Source organism: Cyprinodon tularosa, unplaced genomic scaffold (genome assembly GCF_016077235.1).
Source record: "Cyprinodon tularosa strain WSP-4 unplaced genomic scaffold, ASM1607723v1 ctg435, whole genome shotgun sequence".
Taxonomy (NCBI): domain Eukaryota; kingdom Metazoa; phylum Chordata; class Actinopteri; order Cyprinodontiformes; family Cyprinodontidae; genus Cyprinodon; species Cyprinodon tularosa.
The window spans coordinates 1,612,984-1,626,469 of record NW_024039158.1 but is presented as its reverse complement, the minus strand read 5'-3'; the positions used below and the strand labels follow the sequence as shown (position 1 = coordinate 1,626,469).

Sequence of the window (13,486 nt, the reverse complement as noted above, 5' to 3'; positions counted from 1 at the left end):
AACTCATGTAGCCGATAACCGATATCGATACTAATGTTAAAGCTGGACAAAAATAAGTAGTCATTGAAAATAGCAGTTTTGTTATCCATTTCTGACACTTTGAAAAATAATATACCGTATTTTCACAACCATAAGGCGCACCGTACTAAAAGGCGCAGTCTCAGTTATGTGTGCCATTTCTGTATTTAACACACACATAAGGCGCACCGGACTATAGGGCGCATTTTTTATATACAGGTACATGTCCTCTACTACCTTTAAATACCTCTACTGCGTATTTTAAAAATACAGCGGGCCCAAAACTGAGTATGACTGTGCTTTATTCATGTATTTATTACAAAGTATTAATCAAACCTGCGAGCTGGCCGTGAGACAGAGACATCGCAGATGACACAGCGCTGTGATTACTCCTAAATTAACTTAAAATCCTGAAACCTGCCGACGGAATATGTTCGCTTTTATTGCCGGTATCCTGGTGCCTGCAGTTTAAATTATTTAGATGAAAAACACCTGCCAGCCGCCGTGTGAGGCTGCTGTTGAAGGGATTTCTACTGTCAGTGCACCGCTGGTATGTGGGGGTCTGAGCGCCTCCGACAGAAATAGATAATCTGGATGAACTGACTGCAATTAAGTTTTCAGGTGGCCTTTCTCACTTAAAAACATATTAAAACTACTTTATTCCCACTGATCACAGCAAATATAGCTGCAAGATTTAGATTATTTAGATGAAAAAACACCTGCCAGCCACCGCGGTGAAGAGGAGGAGACCTGGCCCAGAGGCTGCTGTTGAATTAAGTTTTCAGGTAGAAAAATAGAGCGGGAGCAAAACTGAGTATGTTTGTGCTTTATTCATGTATTTATTACAAAGTATTAATCAAACCCATCAAAGTCATCATCCTCTGTTTCTGAATTAAACAGCTGCGCTAAATCAGACATGCCAATTTCCCCTTCTTCGCTGTCAGAGTCACTTTCCGTGCAGCGAAAGTGGCTCCTCAGAAATAATGCCGGCTTTTGCAAAAGCTTGAACAACAGAGCCAGCAGACACGTTAGTCCAAGCATCTGCAATCCATCCGCTAAAGGTGGCGTAACTTGCCCGGCGCTGCCTTCCACTTATCCTGAAACTGTGGCCTCCGTCTGTCATCCATCGCTCCCACGCCGCTCACAGCCTTACTTTGAACGGCCGCTTCACACCGATGTCGAGTGGTTGAAGTTCCTTTGTCAGACCCCCCGGGATAACGGCGAGCACAGCGTTCATTTGATTCACCTTTTTTTCACATCGGCTGTGAGATGGGCACGCAGCGATGGTGATGCGTGGAAAAAAGCACCTGGTCTCCTCACATACACCTGCCTTCCATCATCTCCAGCCTTTTTCATTTGCGTTAATATCATATGTCATCAGAGCGCTGTGTCTGTCTCGCTGTCAGCTCCCAGATCAGCTTCTCTGATTGGTTGATGCGGCGCGTCCAGCAGCAAAACTTCAATTTTTCCATCTCGAGCAGCAGCAGCGCGTTGGCGGTGCGTCAGATACTTAAACGCTCCCGAGGCGCTGCGGCTGCTGCTCAAAACGCGCTTTTTGCTGCACCTATACGCGCGTCAACCATTGACTTTGCATGTAAACTCGCTGCTTCTGCTGCACCTGCTGGGTCCGGTTCACACCGATGTCGAGCGGTTGAACAGCGCAGCGTTAATTTGTTTCCCCATGTTTTTCACATCAGCTGTGAGATGGGCACGCATGGAGTCACAGATTAACAGCGATGGTGATGAGTGGAAAACAAACACCTGGTCTCCTTACATTCAGCCACTCTTTCATCATCTCCTCAATGAGGTGGTCTCAAAAGTCGCAGTTACAACACACATAAAGCGCACCGCACCAAAGGGCGCACCGCACATTTTGAGGGAAAAAAAAGACGTTTAAGTGCGCCTTATAGTCGTGAAAATACGGTACTCAAATATATTTTCATATGCTGATATCAAATTGATTTTTAAAAACGCGGTATCGATCTATTTTACTTTCAAAATCTCGTGAAATTTCATTGTTCTTTTACAAACTGTCGTGATATTTTGCAAATTCTTGTGAGATTTTGTTAGTAAAATAGATCGATACCGCGTCAATATATCAACATATAAAAATATGGCAAAATGTTGTGAATTTTCGGGGGATTTCATAGCATAACGATGGCATATAGCAATATTTCATTAGTAAAAGAGATTGATATGGTGTTTTTAAATGACAATATATCAGCATATGAAGATATTGTGATATTTTAATGTATCAATAATTTTTCCCTCATCTTTAGAAGTTTTTAAGTCTGTAAAAAAGAAGTTTTTGAGGAAGAAGAAGTAGTATTTTATTTTATTTTTTTAGACTTTAGAAACTTAGAAGCTGATCAAATATTGGGTTAAATATCGGTGGGGTGGCCGATGTCCGATATTCAGTTTTAAGGCTGATACCGATAGGGAGCCGATTATATCGTGCATCCCTACACAAAACTAGTAATCTCCATACTCTTTATTGAAATTATTCAATCAATCCAGATGGGCAGATTGGTTAAAGGTTGGGGAAAGTAAAATAATCTTTAAGACATAAAGAACAGATGTTTTCCTCAAGCCGGCAACATTTGATTACCTTATTTTCCGGACTATAAGCCGCTACTTTTTTCCACGCCTTGAACCATGCAGCTCATGAGAAGGTTTGGCTGTTCTTTGGATTTTTCCGAGTCAAAGTTGGAAATAAAAGAATAGGGCCAATTTTCATTTAGCACAAGAACATGCTAGCAGCAGGCCCAACAGTGAACAAATATCCCGAATTCACATATGTTGACAGTTATTTGCGCATTAAAGCTGCCAAACCTATGAAGAGACTGGGCTCAACTTCTGCAGAGCTGAAATAAAGAGCTAACGAAGCCCCATCTTTCAGTAGAAGCTCTTACTGCTGTAAGCCAACAAGCTAACAGGAGCTAGCATTCGTCTTCATCCCTATTCTAGGGGCTATATGTAGAGCTCCCGCTAAAGGTTTGGGTGGGAGACAGTTCAGTTGATATCAGCAGCTTATAGTCTGGTACGGCTTATATATATGTACGTTTCCAGTTTAAAAAAATTTTTGTGGGCATGGCTTATAGTGAGGTGTGCTCTATAGTCTGGAAAATACGGTAATTAGTTGAGAAATAGCTTGCAGATTACTTGTTTTACTTGTATCACCATTTTATTTCCTTTTTTTCAGCGGATTTTTACTAAAATGTACAGTTTGTGTTTTTATTTGTGATATTACTCCCACTCATACACAAGCAAATTATAAGATTCAAATGTAAAAAAAAAAAAAAAAAGAAGGTTTGTCTGGGAAAGAAAGTCAAACTGATGAGCTCTAACTTGATTACTTTTAGGTGAAAAGATGGTAGTTAGTTCCAGTAAAAGCTAGGATATAAGATAGAACCTGTAGGAGAGAGAACAGGAAGCGTGCAGCCTTGTGTGAAGCAGGTGAGGGCTGTGTTGTGGGATAGTTTGTACTCACCGTTGCTCCATGTTTGGCTCCCTGACTTAGCTTTGAATTTAAAATATAGAATAAAGAATTTCACTGATTTGGCTTGAGGAAATATACGGGACATTTTTATGCGCTCACAAAATAGAAGAAGAAAAAAAACATGACTTGACGTGATAGAAATGCATAACAGTGATAATTTGCCTGGACAGAGTAATGATAACCAATTAGGCGCGTGGCAGACAGCAATGAGGGGTACGTGTGCCCGTGTGGTGTTAGTGATGGGAGACGATTTACAACGCACATACTGCTGGTCCAGGGGTTAGATTAGTAGTTAACATGTGGAACACGTGGCACTCGGTGGCGACTTTCTGGGCTCAAGTTCCTCCGATGGCTGACACTAACTTTAATCCATCTGCTGCGCTCAACAACAATAACACACAGAAGGCGGGTATTGCGGGAAGGGGTGGGGGGGCGTTATCTGCGTCAAAGAGGAGACAAGTTGCTGCTTTTCTGAAGTGTTACAGAGGGGCATTGGTGAGCCGACAATGTCATCAGCGTTGGTGGAAGCAGATCAGCCCACATAGAGAGTTAGATATACAAACATCCACAGAAAACACAGCCCTAGGTTTACAGATGTGTTCAACAGATGGAAGAAAGCAGAATCTGACTGCAGGACGACAATGACAGAGAGAGCCAGAGGACAGAGGAGAGCTTAAAGGGAACTTTTAAAGAAATGCAGGAAGGGAAGAATAAAGAGCTGGGAGAAGATAGACATTTTAGATTTGACCAATACAGATGATTTAAGGCTAGATATCAACCCTGCTGAGTCATATTGAGTCATCAATAAAGGATCCAACTGTCACATTTTTCACAAAGCTCTGAGCTATTTCCTCTTAATACTGTATTAGTCAAAACTTCAGAAGAAGAATGAGGGGGAAAAAATATTTTTTTATTCCTTACCTTGAGGACAATTTTGTTGTCGGAAGTCGGGGTGCTTCCAACCCATAAAGCAAACTTACATGGATCTCCTTCCACGTGCTCCGTCACCCCAAGCTCTGACGTCTACATAGGAAAGAAGCAAGAAGCATTTTTATAAAGGCCACCGCAGCAGTTAACTGATGAGGATAGAGGGGGATAGAGGGGGATATTTCATCTGGAACATTTCCTTTGAGTCTTCTGGGATATCTAAAGAGAAATGACTGACTCTCTATGATCACTGCTGAGGCCTTATCTTTTAAAAAAAATTAAAAATACTGAGAAATTCACAATAACTCTATATCAGCTAATCAATTCATTTAAATTAGTTTTCCTGGCTTTGAGTGGAATAACTAAGGATTTCTTTGTTAAAGCAGTGAAAAGGTGTTTAAAAAAACTAACCCCACATCCCAAAATATCCCGATTTTACCTACAAGGTTTTTCTGAAAGATTCAGTAACATTTAGGACATAAAATGATGAAACCATTCAATGTGTACTCCTTTTTAATTTAGCTGCTAAAGAAGGGCTATTTCATTATTTTTTAAATCAGAACTGTGGAGCTTGCTTGCGATCTTTGAGAAAACTATGCTATAACGTTTAACTTAAAATCGTAACATTAATGCTTTATTTCTCATTTTAATTCATAGCAACTTTTCCAATTTATTAAAATTTCTCAAATGTTTATTTTTAGCTAATTTTTTAGCCATTTATTTATCTCTAATATCTCTGTTCTTTTAACTTTTGTATTTGTTACTTTATTAAGTATTGTTAACTTTAATAATTATATCTAATTTTAAGTTTTTTAAATTACTTATTTGATCCATTTTGTATCCATTTCATTAATTTTCATAAAATTTTTTGTACTTCTCGTCGTACTCTGATCACTTTTAAAACTTTGCTTAGAGAATAAAAAAGCTATAAAATTTCCTCTATGGAAGACTCTGCATTTATCCATGTTTCCAGTTGAATAAAAAAAGAAAATTGGCTAAAATGTTACCATGACGAAGCAAACCAAATATCTATGATTGAATTCAGATACAAACATAAAGAGATAGAAGATGAGTGTGTGGACCCATCTTCTCCTACTTACAAATAGTTTGCTCTTGTAGATATATTTGCTCCTCCCATTTGAATCCTTCACCTCCTTGCTAAAGACCAGAGACATCTCAAAGAGGAAGAGGTGGCGCTCTCGGCCTTTACGGATCAAAGTCTTGGGATCCCACACCTGGAACGAGTCCTGGAGGATGAGCTCGCCCTGAGTCTCGATGTTCCCATCGAATCCTGAAGAAATAAAAGCACAGTTGATGGAAATGAGTTCTAGAACATCACTGTCTCTCATCTACAAAAAACATATTATTGTCAGGCATAAAATTAGCTACTTATGGTTTGCAATATGGCCGAAACAATTCATCGGATTAATCGTGATTAATCTATTAATTAAATAATCCTCAACTAATTTAGTAATTGATTAATTGTTAACTAGAGTATAGAGGCTTTAAAACATGCTTTTACCTGACAGAACAACATACATAGAGCAGTAATTATATCAAAATTGTAAAAAAAAAAAAAAAAAAAAAAAAAAAAAATTACAATTTTACATTTAAGATAAACCAAAAAAAAAAGTATCATATGTCAATATGCTCAATCTAGAACACCTTAAAATTACACACTGTAGTTTTAAAGCCTCTAGCTTTAGCAAGACCTCCTGATTAAACGATCATCAGCAGGTTGAACCCTCATCTATAAAAGCAGGAGAAAGGATGTGCAGCACTAACCCTCCAGCATAGAAAGGTGCATGGCATCGTTTGCTCTCTTGGGAACACTCAGCATCACCTCCAGGCCGTCCTTAATTTCTCCTTTACCTTCTTCGCAACACGTCAGGAGCTCCTAAAACACATAAGGACACAGAAATCCTTAATGGAAACTAAAGAACAGCACTGCTGATGTGTGGTCAAAAGGCTTACCTTCAGTAGAAGCTGGTACTTGGTGATTCTCTGCACTGGTTTGATTAGATAGGAGGAGATGGAGTTGGCCAGTCGGTGCCGCTGTTGGATTTCCTGTCATCGAACAGAAAAGTCTGGATCACTTTTGCCCGTAAGAACTGATAATGTAGTCGTCGCTTCTAAGTGCTACTCACGTCAAAGTAGTTCCCAGCGTGCTCCAAGATGAGCTGCGTAGAATCTGGTTTGTTCTTACAGTAGTTCACATACATCTGGAACTTATCGGCCTGAGAGGAGAGAGAAATGTTGGATTAAATGTCAGCTTTAGGTAAAAAAACGAACAAAAACATTAACCTCAAAAAATAGGACAGAATCTGTCTATATGGCAAACATATAAACATACCCATGTGACGAAGCAATGGCCGACATCTTCTGGAAGCTGTTCATATTTCTCCAACTCCTTGAGGAAAATGCTGAAATATATTTAAGATTGTGAGATGAAATCATGAAGTATACAAAAAAAAAAATGTATAAAAATAACTGCATAAAAATAATTCATTTGGGGGGTGGGGTTATACATCCACCAAACTGCATTTTTGACAACTCTAACACCTAGAAAGGATTTTCTTTAGACCCTTTAATGTCTCACTAATATGTGTGACATCATCAGATATGTAAATGTTATTGCACCAGTTCTGAATGTGTGCGACCAGATACTTCTACCACAGGGGGGGGATTGAAACCACCTTCTTTTTCTAAGAAGTGAGAAAAGCTTGTCCAGCAACTTGCAAAAAGTAGTAATACCCTTCTAGGTTAGTACTTGTTTAGTCAACAAGTAGCAATGCTTTACAAAACAAGGGCGGCAATACTTTACAGCAGAGGTTTCAACGTTTTCCAGGCTAAGGACCCCCAAACTGATTGCTAGATGGAGCGGGGATCCTCTAGTTATTTATATTGTATGAAATTGTGTTAAATTAATCTGGTCACTCTATTACAAATGGAGTAATGTAACGAAAGTAATTTCTCCCTGGGATTATTAAAGTATTTCTGATTCTAAATTTTGGTTGATGGGACAGGTGTTATGAATGAAACGGTGCCCAGTTTGAAAGAGCTCCCGTGTGTCGCTGAATGTGTGCATTGATGACTGAACAACATCTTCTGCCTCCATTTATCCGTTTACTACAGTGTTTTGAATTCATCTTAATGTGGATTTAAAGACATTTCAATTAGTGAAAAAATTGCATGAGAAATATAAAAAAAAGTGTAATCAACCAAAGCTTTGCGACCCACATGCGGTACCTCCGTGAACCCCCTGTTGAAGACCTCCGCTTTCAGCACTAGCTAGCGAGAAAAGATTCTATGCTTCAACAAATTAGCTGTATTGGCTTAATGAGCGCCCTGAGGCTGCTAACTTAATCAGCCAAGTAACAATGGCTGGCTCCAAATTCTGTACCTTCAGCGACATAATGTCCTTAATTGCACTGATTTTTGTATTTGGTTTATTTTCACAAAATTCACATTAGAAAATATGCAGATTTTTACTTTCACAGTTTTCCTGAAAGACTTCGTAACATTTAGGACGTGCAGGTTGAAAACATTTAGCAGTAAAATGCTTTGTTTGTTCCAGGATTCTTGAAACAGCTCCTCTCCTCAGCTGCTTTTCATTTGGCAGCTAGTTAAAGGCGATTCCACCTGCGTTTGGACTAACTTAAAACCTAGCATCAATATATTTGTTAAATCTGCATTATGATACACAGAACAGTGTTTTGCCTAGCAATTAAAATGCTTTATTTTACATCCTTTTTTTTTTTAAGTTATCTAAATTTTCATATTTATATTTTTATTTAATTTTGTTTATCTTATTTTCTCTAGTCTCTCATTTCTTTCCCAAATGTTTCTATTTTCCCTACCTTTATTATTATTTAACCATTTTTATTCTTACTTTCATCATTTTTTGGTCTTTTTTTAAACCTTTTTTTTTCAGTTTCAAATACATTTGATTTATTCTGTTTTTATTTGCTCTTATTTTATTCGACTTACACTGATCCAGAGGTTTGCTTAGAGGCCAAAAAAAGCTGCTCTTTGGATGACTGTACATTTACCTGTTTTTATTTTATGACAGAAAAACAAAATGACTAAAATGTTCATTTATGGCGCACTATGCTGATTTTCCCCTTGAGTGGCTTCACAGTTGGACAGCCCACCGGGTTGGCCACACCCACTACAGCAAAAACAAGGGGAACATCTTAAAACGCCTGGTCTGAACGCGGTGCATGGAGACCTCCAAACAAGGAGCCCAATGACGCCTCTTTAAGGCTGTCCACTTATCAATACATTGATGCTATTTAAATCTTTATAACATGATGAAGGGCAGCAAACATTGCTTCTATGTTTATTGGACATTGTTTCCACCTACAGACTCCAGAGGTCGCCACAGCTGCTGATGACCAGTAAACATAGTGGATTATTATCACCTACCTGCTACTTTAACACTAAGTTTTTTCATGACTTTAGTTTAATCAAAAATGCTTATTTTGATTTGAAATATAAACTAATACATGTTTGCTTCTTACTTGTGGTGGAATTCATAGAGGTCCTGCATGTTTCCAAAAATAATGTGCTCTTTGTTGATGATTCCTGGAGGAATCTCCTCAACCCCACTGGTCATCTCCCACAGGTAAGTCTGCGTGATGAGAGGATTGAAAAAGTCAAATAAGCCACAATTACAGCTTGAGGCCTGGTGTGAAATATTTCCTATCTTACATCCATGCATTCCCTCAGGTCTCGCACGTATGCCTTCTCTGTCTGAATCAGCTCGGCCATGATGAACCTAGACACAAAGAAAAAAAAAAGGAGACACTCAGAAATTGGCGGCTGATGATGCCGTCATCATCCAAACAGGGAAAGATCAATCACCCCTTCTTAGCCTGCCAGCCACATCCATTTACTGCAATGGATAATAAAAGCCTTATGGGCCATAAAAGTCAGTCATAAACCAGCCTTGAGTGACTTCATTCATGCTGCTGATCTGTGGCGTGTAGATAAACGACAGTCGGCTCTACCTGCACCCTCTATTCGCTGACACAGCACAGAAAAGGCTAACAGGTTTAAATAATCATTTATTCCCTCACATTTACATTAAACTCCCTTATTCAGGGTCGACAAGAACAACAAAGGTCCAGTTCGTTCATCATCCTCTTAAAATGCATCAGGCTATACTTCTGTAAGCTTTCTGCTCTCAAACATTAATTAAATTAACTCTGCAGTAAATCGCTTGCTTTCTGAAGGGGAAATGCTGACTTGTTTCTGTTTTTATTTCTTAAAATAAGCAAACAGTCCTGCTGAATCGATTAACAGACGGGTCGTTTCAAATGTTCTGAACAGGAGAAATTGCGATCACGTACTCCTTCCTGCGAGCCGACTTGCGTTTTTCCTCATTGAGTTCGTGTGCGGCGGCGTCCCTTAGCTTGATCTCTGACCCCGGAGGGGTGGCTGGGATGATGTCCAGCTGAAGGTCCTTGCTCTGACAAAGAAGGAAAATCCAGGATTAGAGGAGACATGTGGGGTTGAACTGGATGATATTTGAAGGAGCGACCAGCCGTACTGCCTTGTTGGAGTCTGAAGGGATGCCCAGGGCTTTCTCCAGACTGCTGCGGTACTTGTCCATGCGCAGGGAGAAGTCCCTGTAACGCTTGTCCACAGCTGTTACCCACTTTTTAATTTCGGCGGCATGGCTGTGGCCTTTCTCACAGAAGCCATCAGCCAGCTGGATTAGCAGCTTCACACGTTCCTTGGTTTGCTGTAGAAGAAAAAACAAAGAGATTATTAAGTGAAATACTTCCAGATGACATCAAACCAGTGTTGCTGTAAACCCAACCTTTGCTGTAATGTGGAAGTCCTCATGCTCCTTCAGGAGCTCCTGCGTGTGATGGATGCTGGAGCCAGTGGATGTGTGTGTAGACAGATAAAACTCCCCGGTGTCATGAATCCACTCCAAAGCCTGCATACCCACACAAATATTTCAGTGTCGTCTCTTCCTACAAATAAGCCGCACTACTTCCTGTCGTAATTTCTACTTCCTGCGTGTGGATGTGCTCCATGTACCTGTTTGGCGCTGCGTTCAAACACCACGTACTGCTGACACTGGTCCAGTCGCCGTTTCCTCATGGTCCAAAAATGAAGGACTCTGTTCTCTCTCTGCAAAAGCTCATTGAGGATGTCTGAGCACAAATAAAATTAATGAATTAGATAGATTTTCAAATGAAGGCATTTTACTCAACAGCCAATAAACTTTATTAGTAGAGCTGATTAAAGATGCAAGAGAGTGAGGAAGGAAAGGAAGAAGGATGGTTGGAATGAAGGAAGCAAGGGAGGAGAGAGGGAGAGAGGGAAGGAAGGGGGGAGGGAGGGGGAGAGAGATGAAGGAGGAAGGAAGAATGGGAGGAAGTAAGAGAGAGCGGGAGGGAGAGAGGGAGGAAGGAAGGATGGAAGCAAGGAGGTAAAGAGGGAGGGAGAAGGAAGGAAGGATGGAAGCAAGGAGGTAAAGAGGGAGGGAGGAGGAAGGAAGGGAGGGGAGGGATGAGCGAAGGAGGAAGGAAGGAGGGGAGAGAGATAAAAAGAGACAAGAAAGGAAGACTGGGAGGAGGGAAGGAAGGATGTTAGGAAGTAAGGGAGAGTTGAAGGAAGGAAGGAAGGAAGGAAGGAAGGAAGGAAGGAAGGAAGGAAGGAAGGAAGGAAGGAAGGAAGGAAGGAAGGAAGGAAGGAAGGAAGGAAGGAAGGAAGGAAGGAAGGAAGGAAGAGAGATAAAAAGAGAGAGAAGAAAGGAAGACTGGGAGGAGGGAAGGAAGGAAGGAAGGAAGGAAGGAAGGAAGGAAGGAAGGAAGGAAGGAAGGAAGGAAGGAAGGAAGGAAGGAAGGAAGGAAGGAAGGAAGGAAGGAAGGAAGGAAGGAAGGAAGGAAGGAAGGAAGGAAGGAAGGAAGAAAGGGTCATAAATAGAGTTGCTCTACTGATTTTCAGAGAGCTCCCTGCTGGTTTTATAACTCATGTTTATTTGGCCATTTTGGACACTTTGTTTGAACCTAGAAAAAATAACCTTTGACAAAAATAAGCCTTATTTACATAAGCCCTAAATCATGTTAATACTTCTAGATAAGAAACTCATCAATAATCACTCTTTTGGTTGTTTGCTAACAAAAACAGTGATCTAGTTTAACAGTAAAAAGCATTAACTACTTTATATTTCCTTTATTACTTCGTACCCACTCTGATTACTTGGATTTTTTCTAAGCTGCAGGAAATATAATGAAAATATTCCTGACTTGGATGAATTGATTAATTCTATTTATCGATCAACAGATTTTATGACTGAATCAAAGACCTAAAGACGTACTTTTAACCTGCTGTTCTGGCGCCTTGACGTGGCTCAGCATCCCCGGCATGTTGACGCTGTTTCTGTGCATGTACTTCAGAAAGACGTCTGCATTTCTCCTGGCCAGAGTGCAAGCCTGTAGAAAAACATGCCATCTGATCAGAGCTACAGCTAACAACTAGCTTTGCTCTAACTTTCACTAGAGTAGCCTTACCTTGAGGAAGGCCTCCTTTTGTTCCAGATGTTTGCCGATCATCGGGGTCACATGGTCTGATTCACAGTTGGGACCCAGCTTGTCTGCTCCTCCACACCAGTCCTCCTCCCTCTTATACTCTTGCTCCAGACTTTCCAACACGCTGCACACCTGAACAGAGGAACGCAGTCAGCATGTTTGTTTTAATAATGAAAAAAATGAGAAAAACCAGGAGCATCTACCTGTTCAGAGGTCTTGTAGAAAGCCACAGAGGCATTGACCAGTTTGAGTCGATCCTCCATCTTCAGCATCAGCTGCTGCCAGTGAGAAGCCACTTTCTCTGCACAGTCTCGAATCAGGTCCATGTCATAGTGGTTGGCCTGGAGGAGAGTCTCTGCCTTCTGCTGAACCTGCAGAGCGCTCTGGTGGGTCTTCTGCAGTGGGATGGAAAGAAATCAGGGAATAGAGTCACCAAGCTTTGCAATATGAGCATAAAAGATGAACAATGAGAATAATCCAGCCCTACGTTACCTCAATGGCATGCTGGAACTGTTCGTGCTCCCTCTGTAGTAGCTCTGCCTCCTGCAGAGAGCTAGCTGTGATCAGACCAGCATTAAGCATCGATTCACCATTCCGGATCCAGCCCAGAACCTTTAGCAAGCATAAAGAAAAACACAGCTAAGACTTTATCTCAGTCTCTTTAGAACAGCGACAGTCATATGCAGCTTTGTTTAAGTCCAACCTGCTTGACTTCTGCCTGCAGGTGTCTCAGCTGGACGCACTGCTCCAGGTGTCTGCGGTGCTGCTCAGCAGCAAGGTCCAGTTCCTGCTGCTTCTCATGCAGGAACTCTAACAAGTCCTGAACCCGTGTTGCCATGTCCACATCCCGATCACACAATAACTCCACACCTACAGAGACACATGAGGAAGATCTTGCTCTTAAAAAATGTCACTTCTCTGGATGTTATTTTCCCTCATTCAGCATTTACTCATCAAGTTTATGATCTGTTTAGCAAATAAGCAAACATGACAGACTGGCTTTTTGCAGGCAAATATCCACTTTATATAAATCTGGGTCTCCATATGATGGTTATAAATCAACATTATCATAAAAACTGGACTCAAATCTGTTCTAAAAGATTCTTTAATTCTTTGTCTGCTTGATTTTTGTTTGAAAAACTAATAAAAAATAATTTGACATTAAAACTAGGTGGATTAAGACCAAAGATGTACTTAAATATCAGATCTAAGATAGTTATCAAACCAGAGAAGCTGTAAAATAGCTTTATTTAAAAAAAAATACCTTTTTAATAGTAGTATAGTTCAGTTTAAACCTACATCAACAGCGAAAAATCACCCAAAATTTCAACCTGATTGAAGGTAAGTTTGTTAAGCTGGACCTCCTCCAGCATAAACTAGTTACTGACATGGTTTTAACCGTTAACTTTTGCTCAAAATAAACTCTCTTAATATTAAACTGGAGAACATTTGGTTTTAATAAGTTGGTCAGTTTATCACATCCATCCATCAT

General features: G+C 40.3%; 1 protein-coding gene across 6 annotated transcripts in view; it reads right to left on the bottom strand.

The window, feature by feature from the left end:
- Positions 1-13,486, bottom strand: part of LOC119792947 (triple functional domain protein) — a 124,629-nt gene that overhangs the window by 25,429 nt on the left and 85,714 nt on the right. For 5 of the 6 annotated variants that reach the window (XM_038299806.1, XM_038299809.1, XM_038299807.1 and 2 more), the window contains 18 exons: positions 12,698-12,864; positions 12,487-12,606; positions 12,198-12,389; positions 11,977-12,126; positions 11,784-11,898; positions 10,499-10,614; positions 10,272-10,394; positions 9,999-10,193; positions 9,799-9,917; positions 9,158-9,224; positions 8,968-9,077; positions 6,798-6,867; positions 6,592-6,681; positions 6,419-6,511; positions 6,230-6,341; positions 5,545-5,735; positions 4,439-4,540; positions 3,509-3,538 (listed from right to left, as the gene is read on the bottom strand). In XM_038299806.1, coding sequence (XP_038155734.1) covers positions 3,509-3,538; positions 4,439-4,540; positions 5,545-5,735; positions 6,230-6,341; positions 6,419-6,511; positions 6,592-6,681; positions 6,798-6,867; positions 8,968-9,077; positions 9,158-9,224; positions 9,799-9,917; positions 9,999-10,193; positions 10,272-10,394; positions 10,499-10,614; positions 11,784-11,898; positions 11,977-12,126; positions 12,198-12,389; positions 12,487-12,606; positions 12,698-12,864 — 2,162 coding nt within the window. The remainder of the gene's footprint in view (positions 1-3,508; positions 3,539-4,438; positions 4,541-5,544; positions 5,736-6,229; positions 6,342-6,418; positions 6,512-6,591; positions 6,682-6,797; positions 6,868-8,967; positions 9,078-9,157; positions 9,225-9,798; positions 9,918-9,998; positions 10,194-10,271; positions 10,395-10,498; positions 10,615-11,783; positions 11,899-11,976; positions 12,127-12,197; positions 12,390-12,486; positions 12,607-12,697; positions 12,865-13,486) is intronic. The other variant, XM_038299808.1, reaches the window with a different exon arrangement.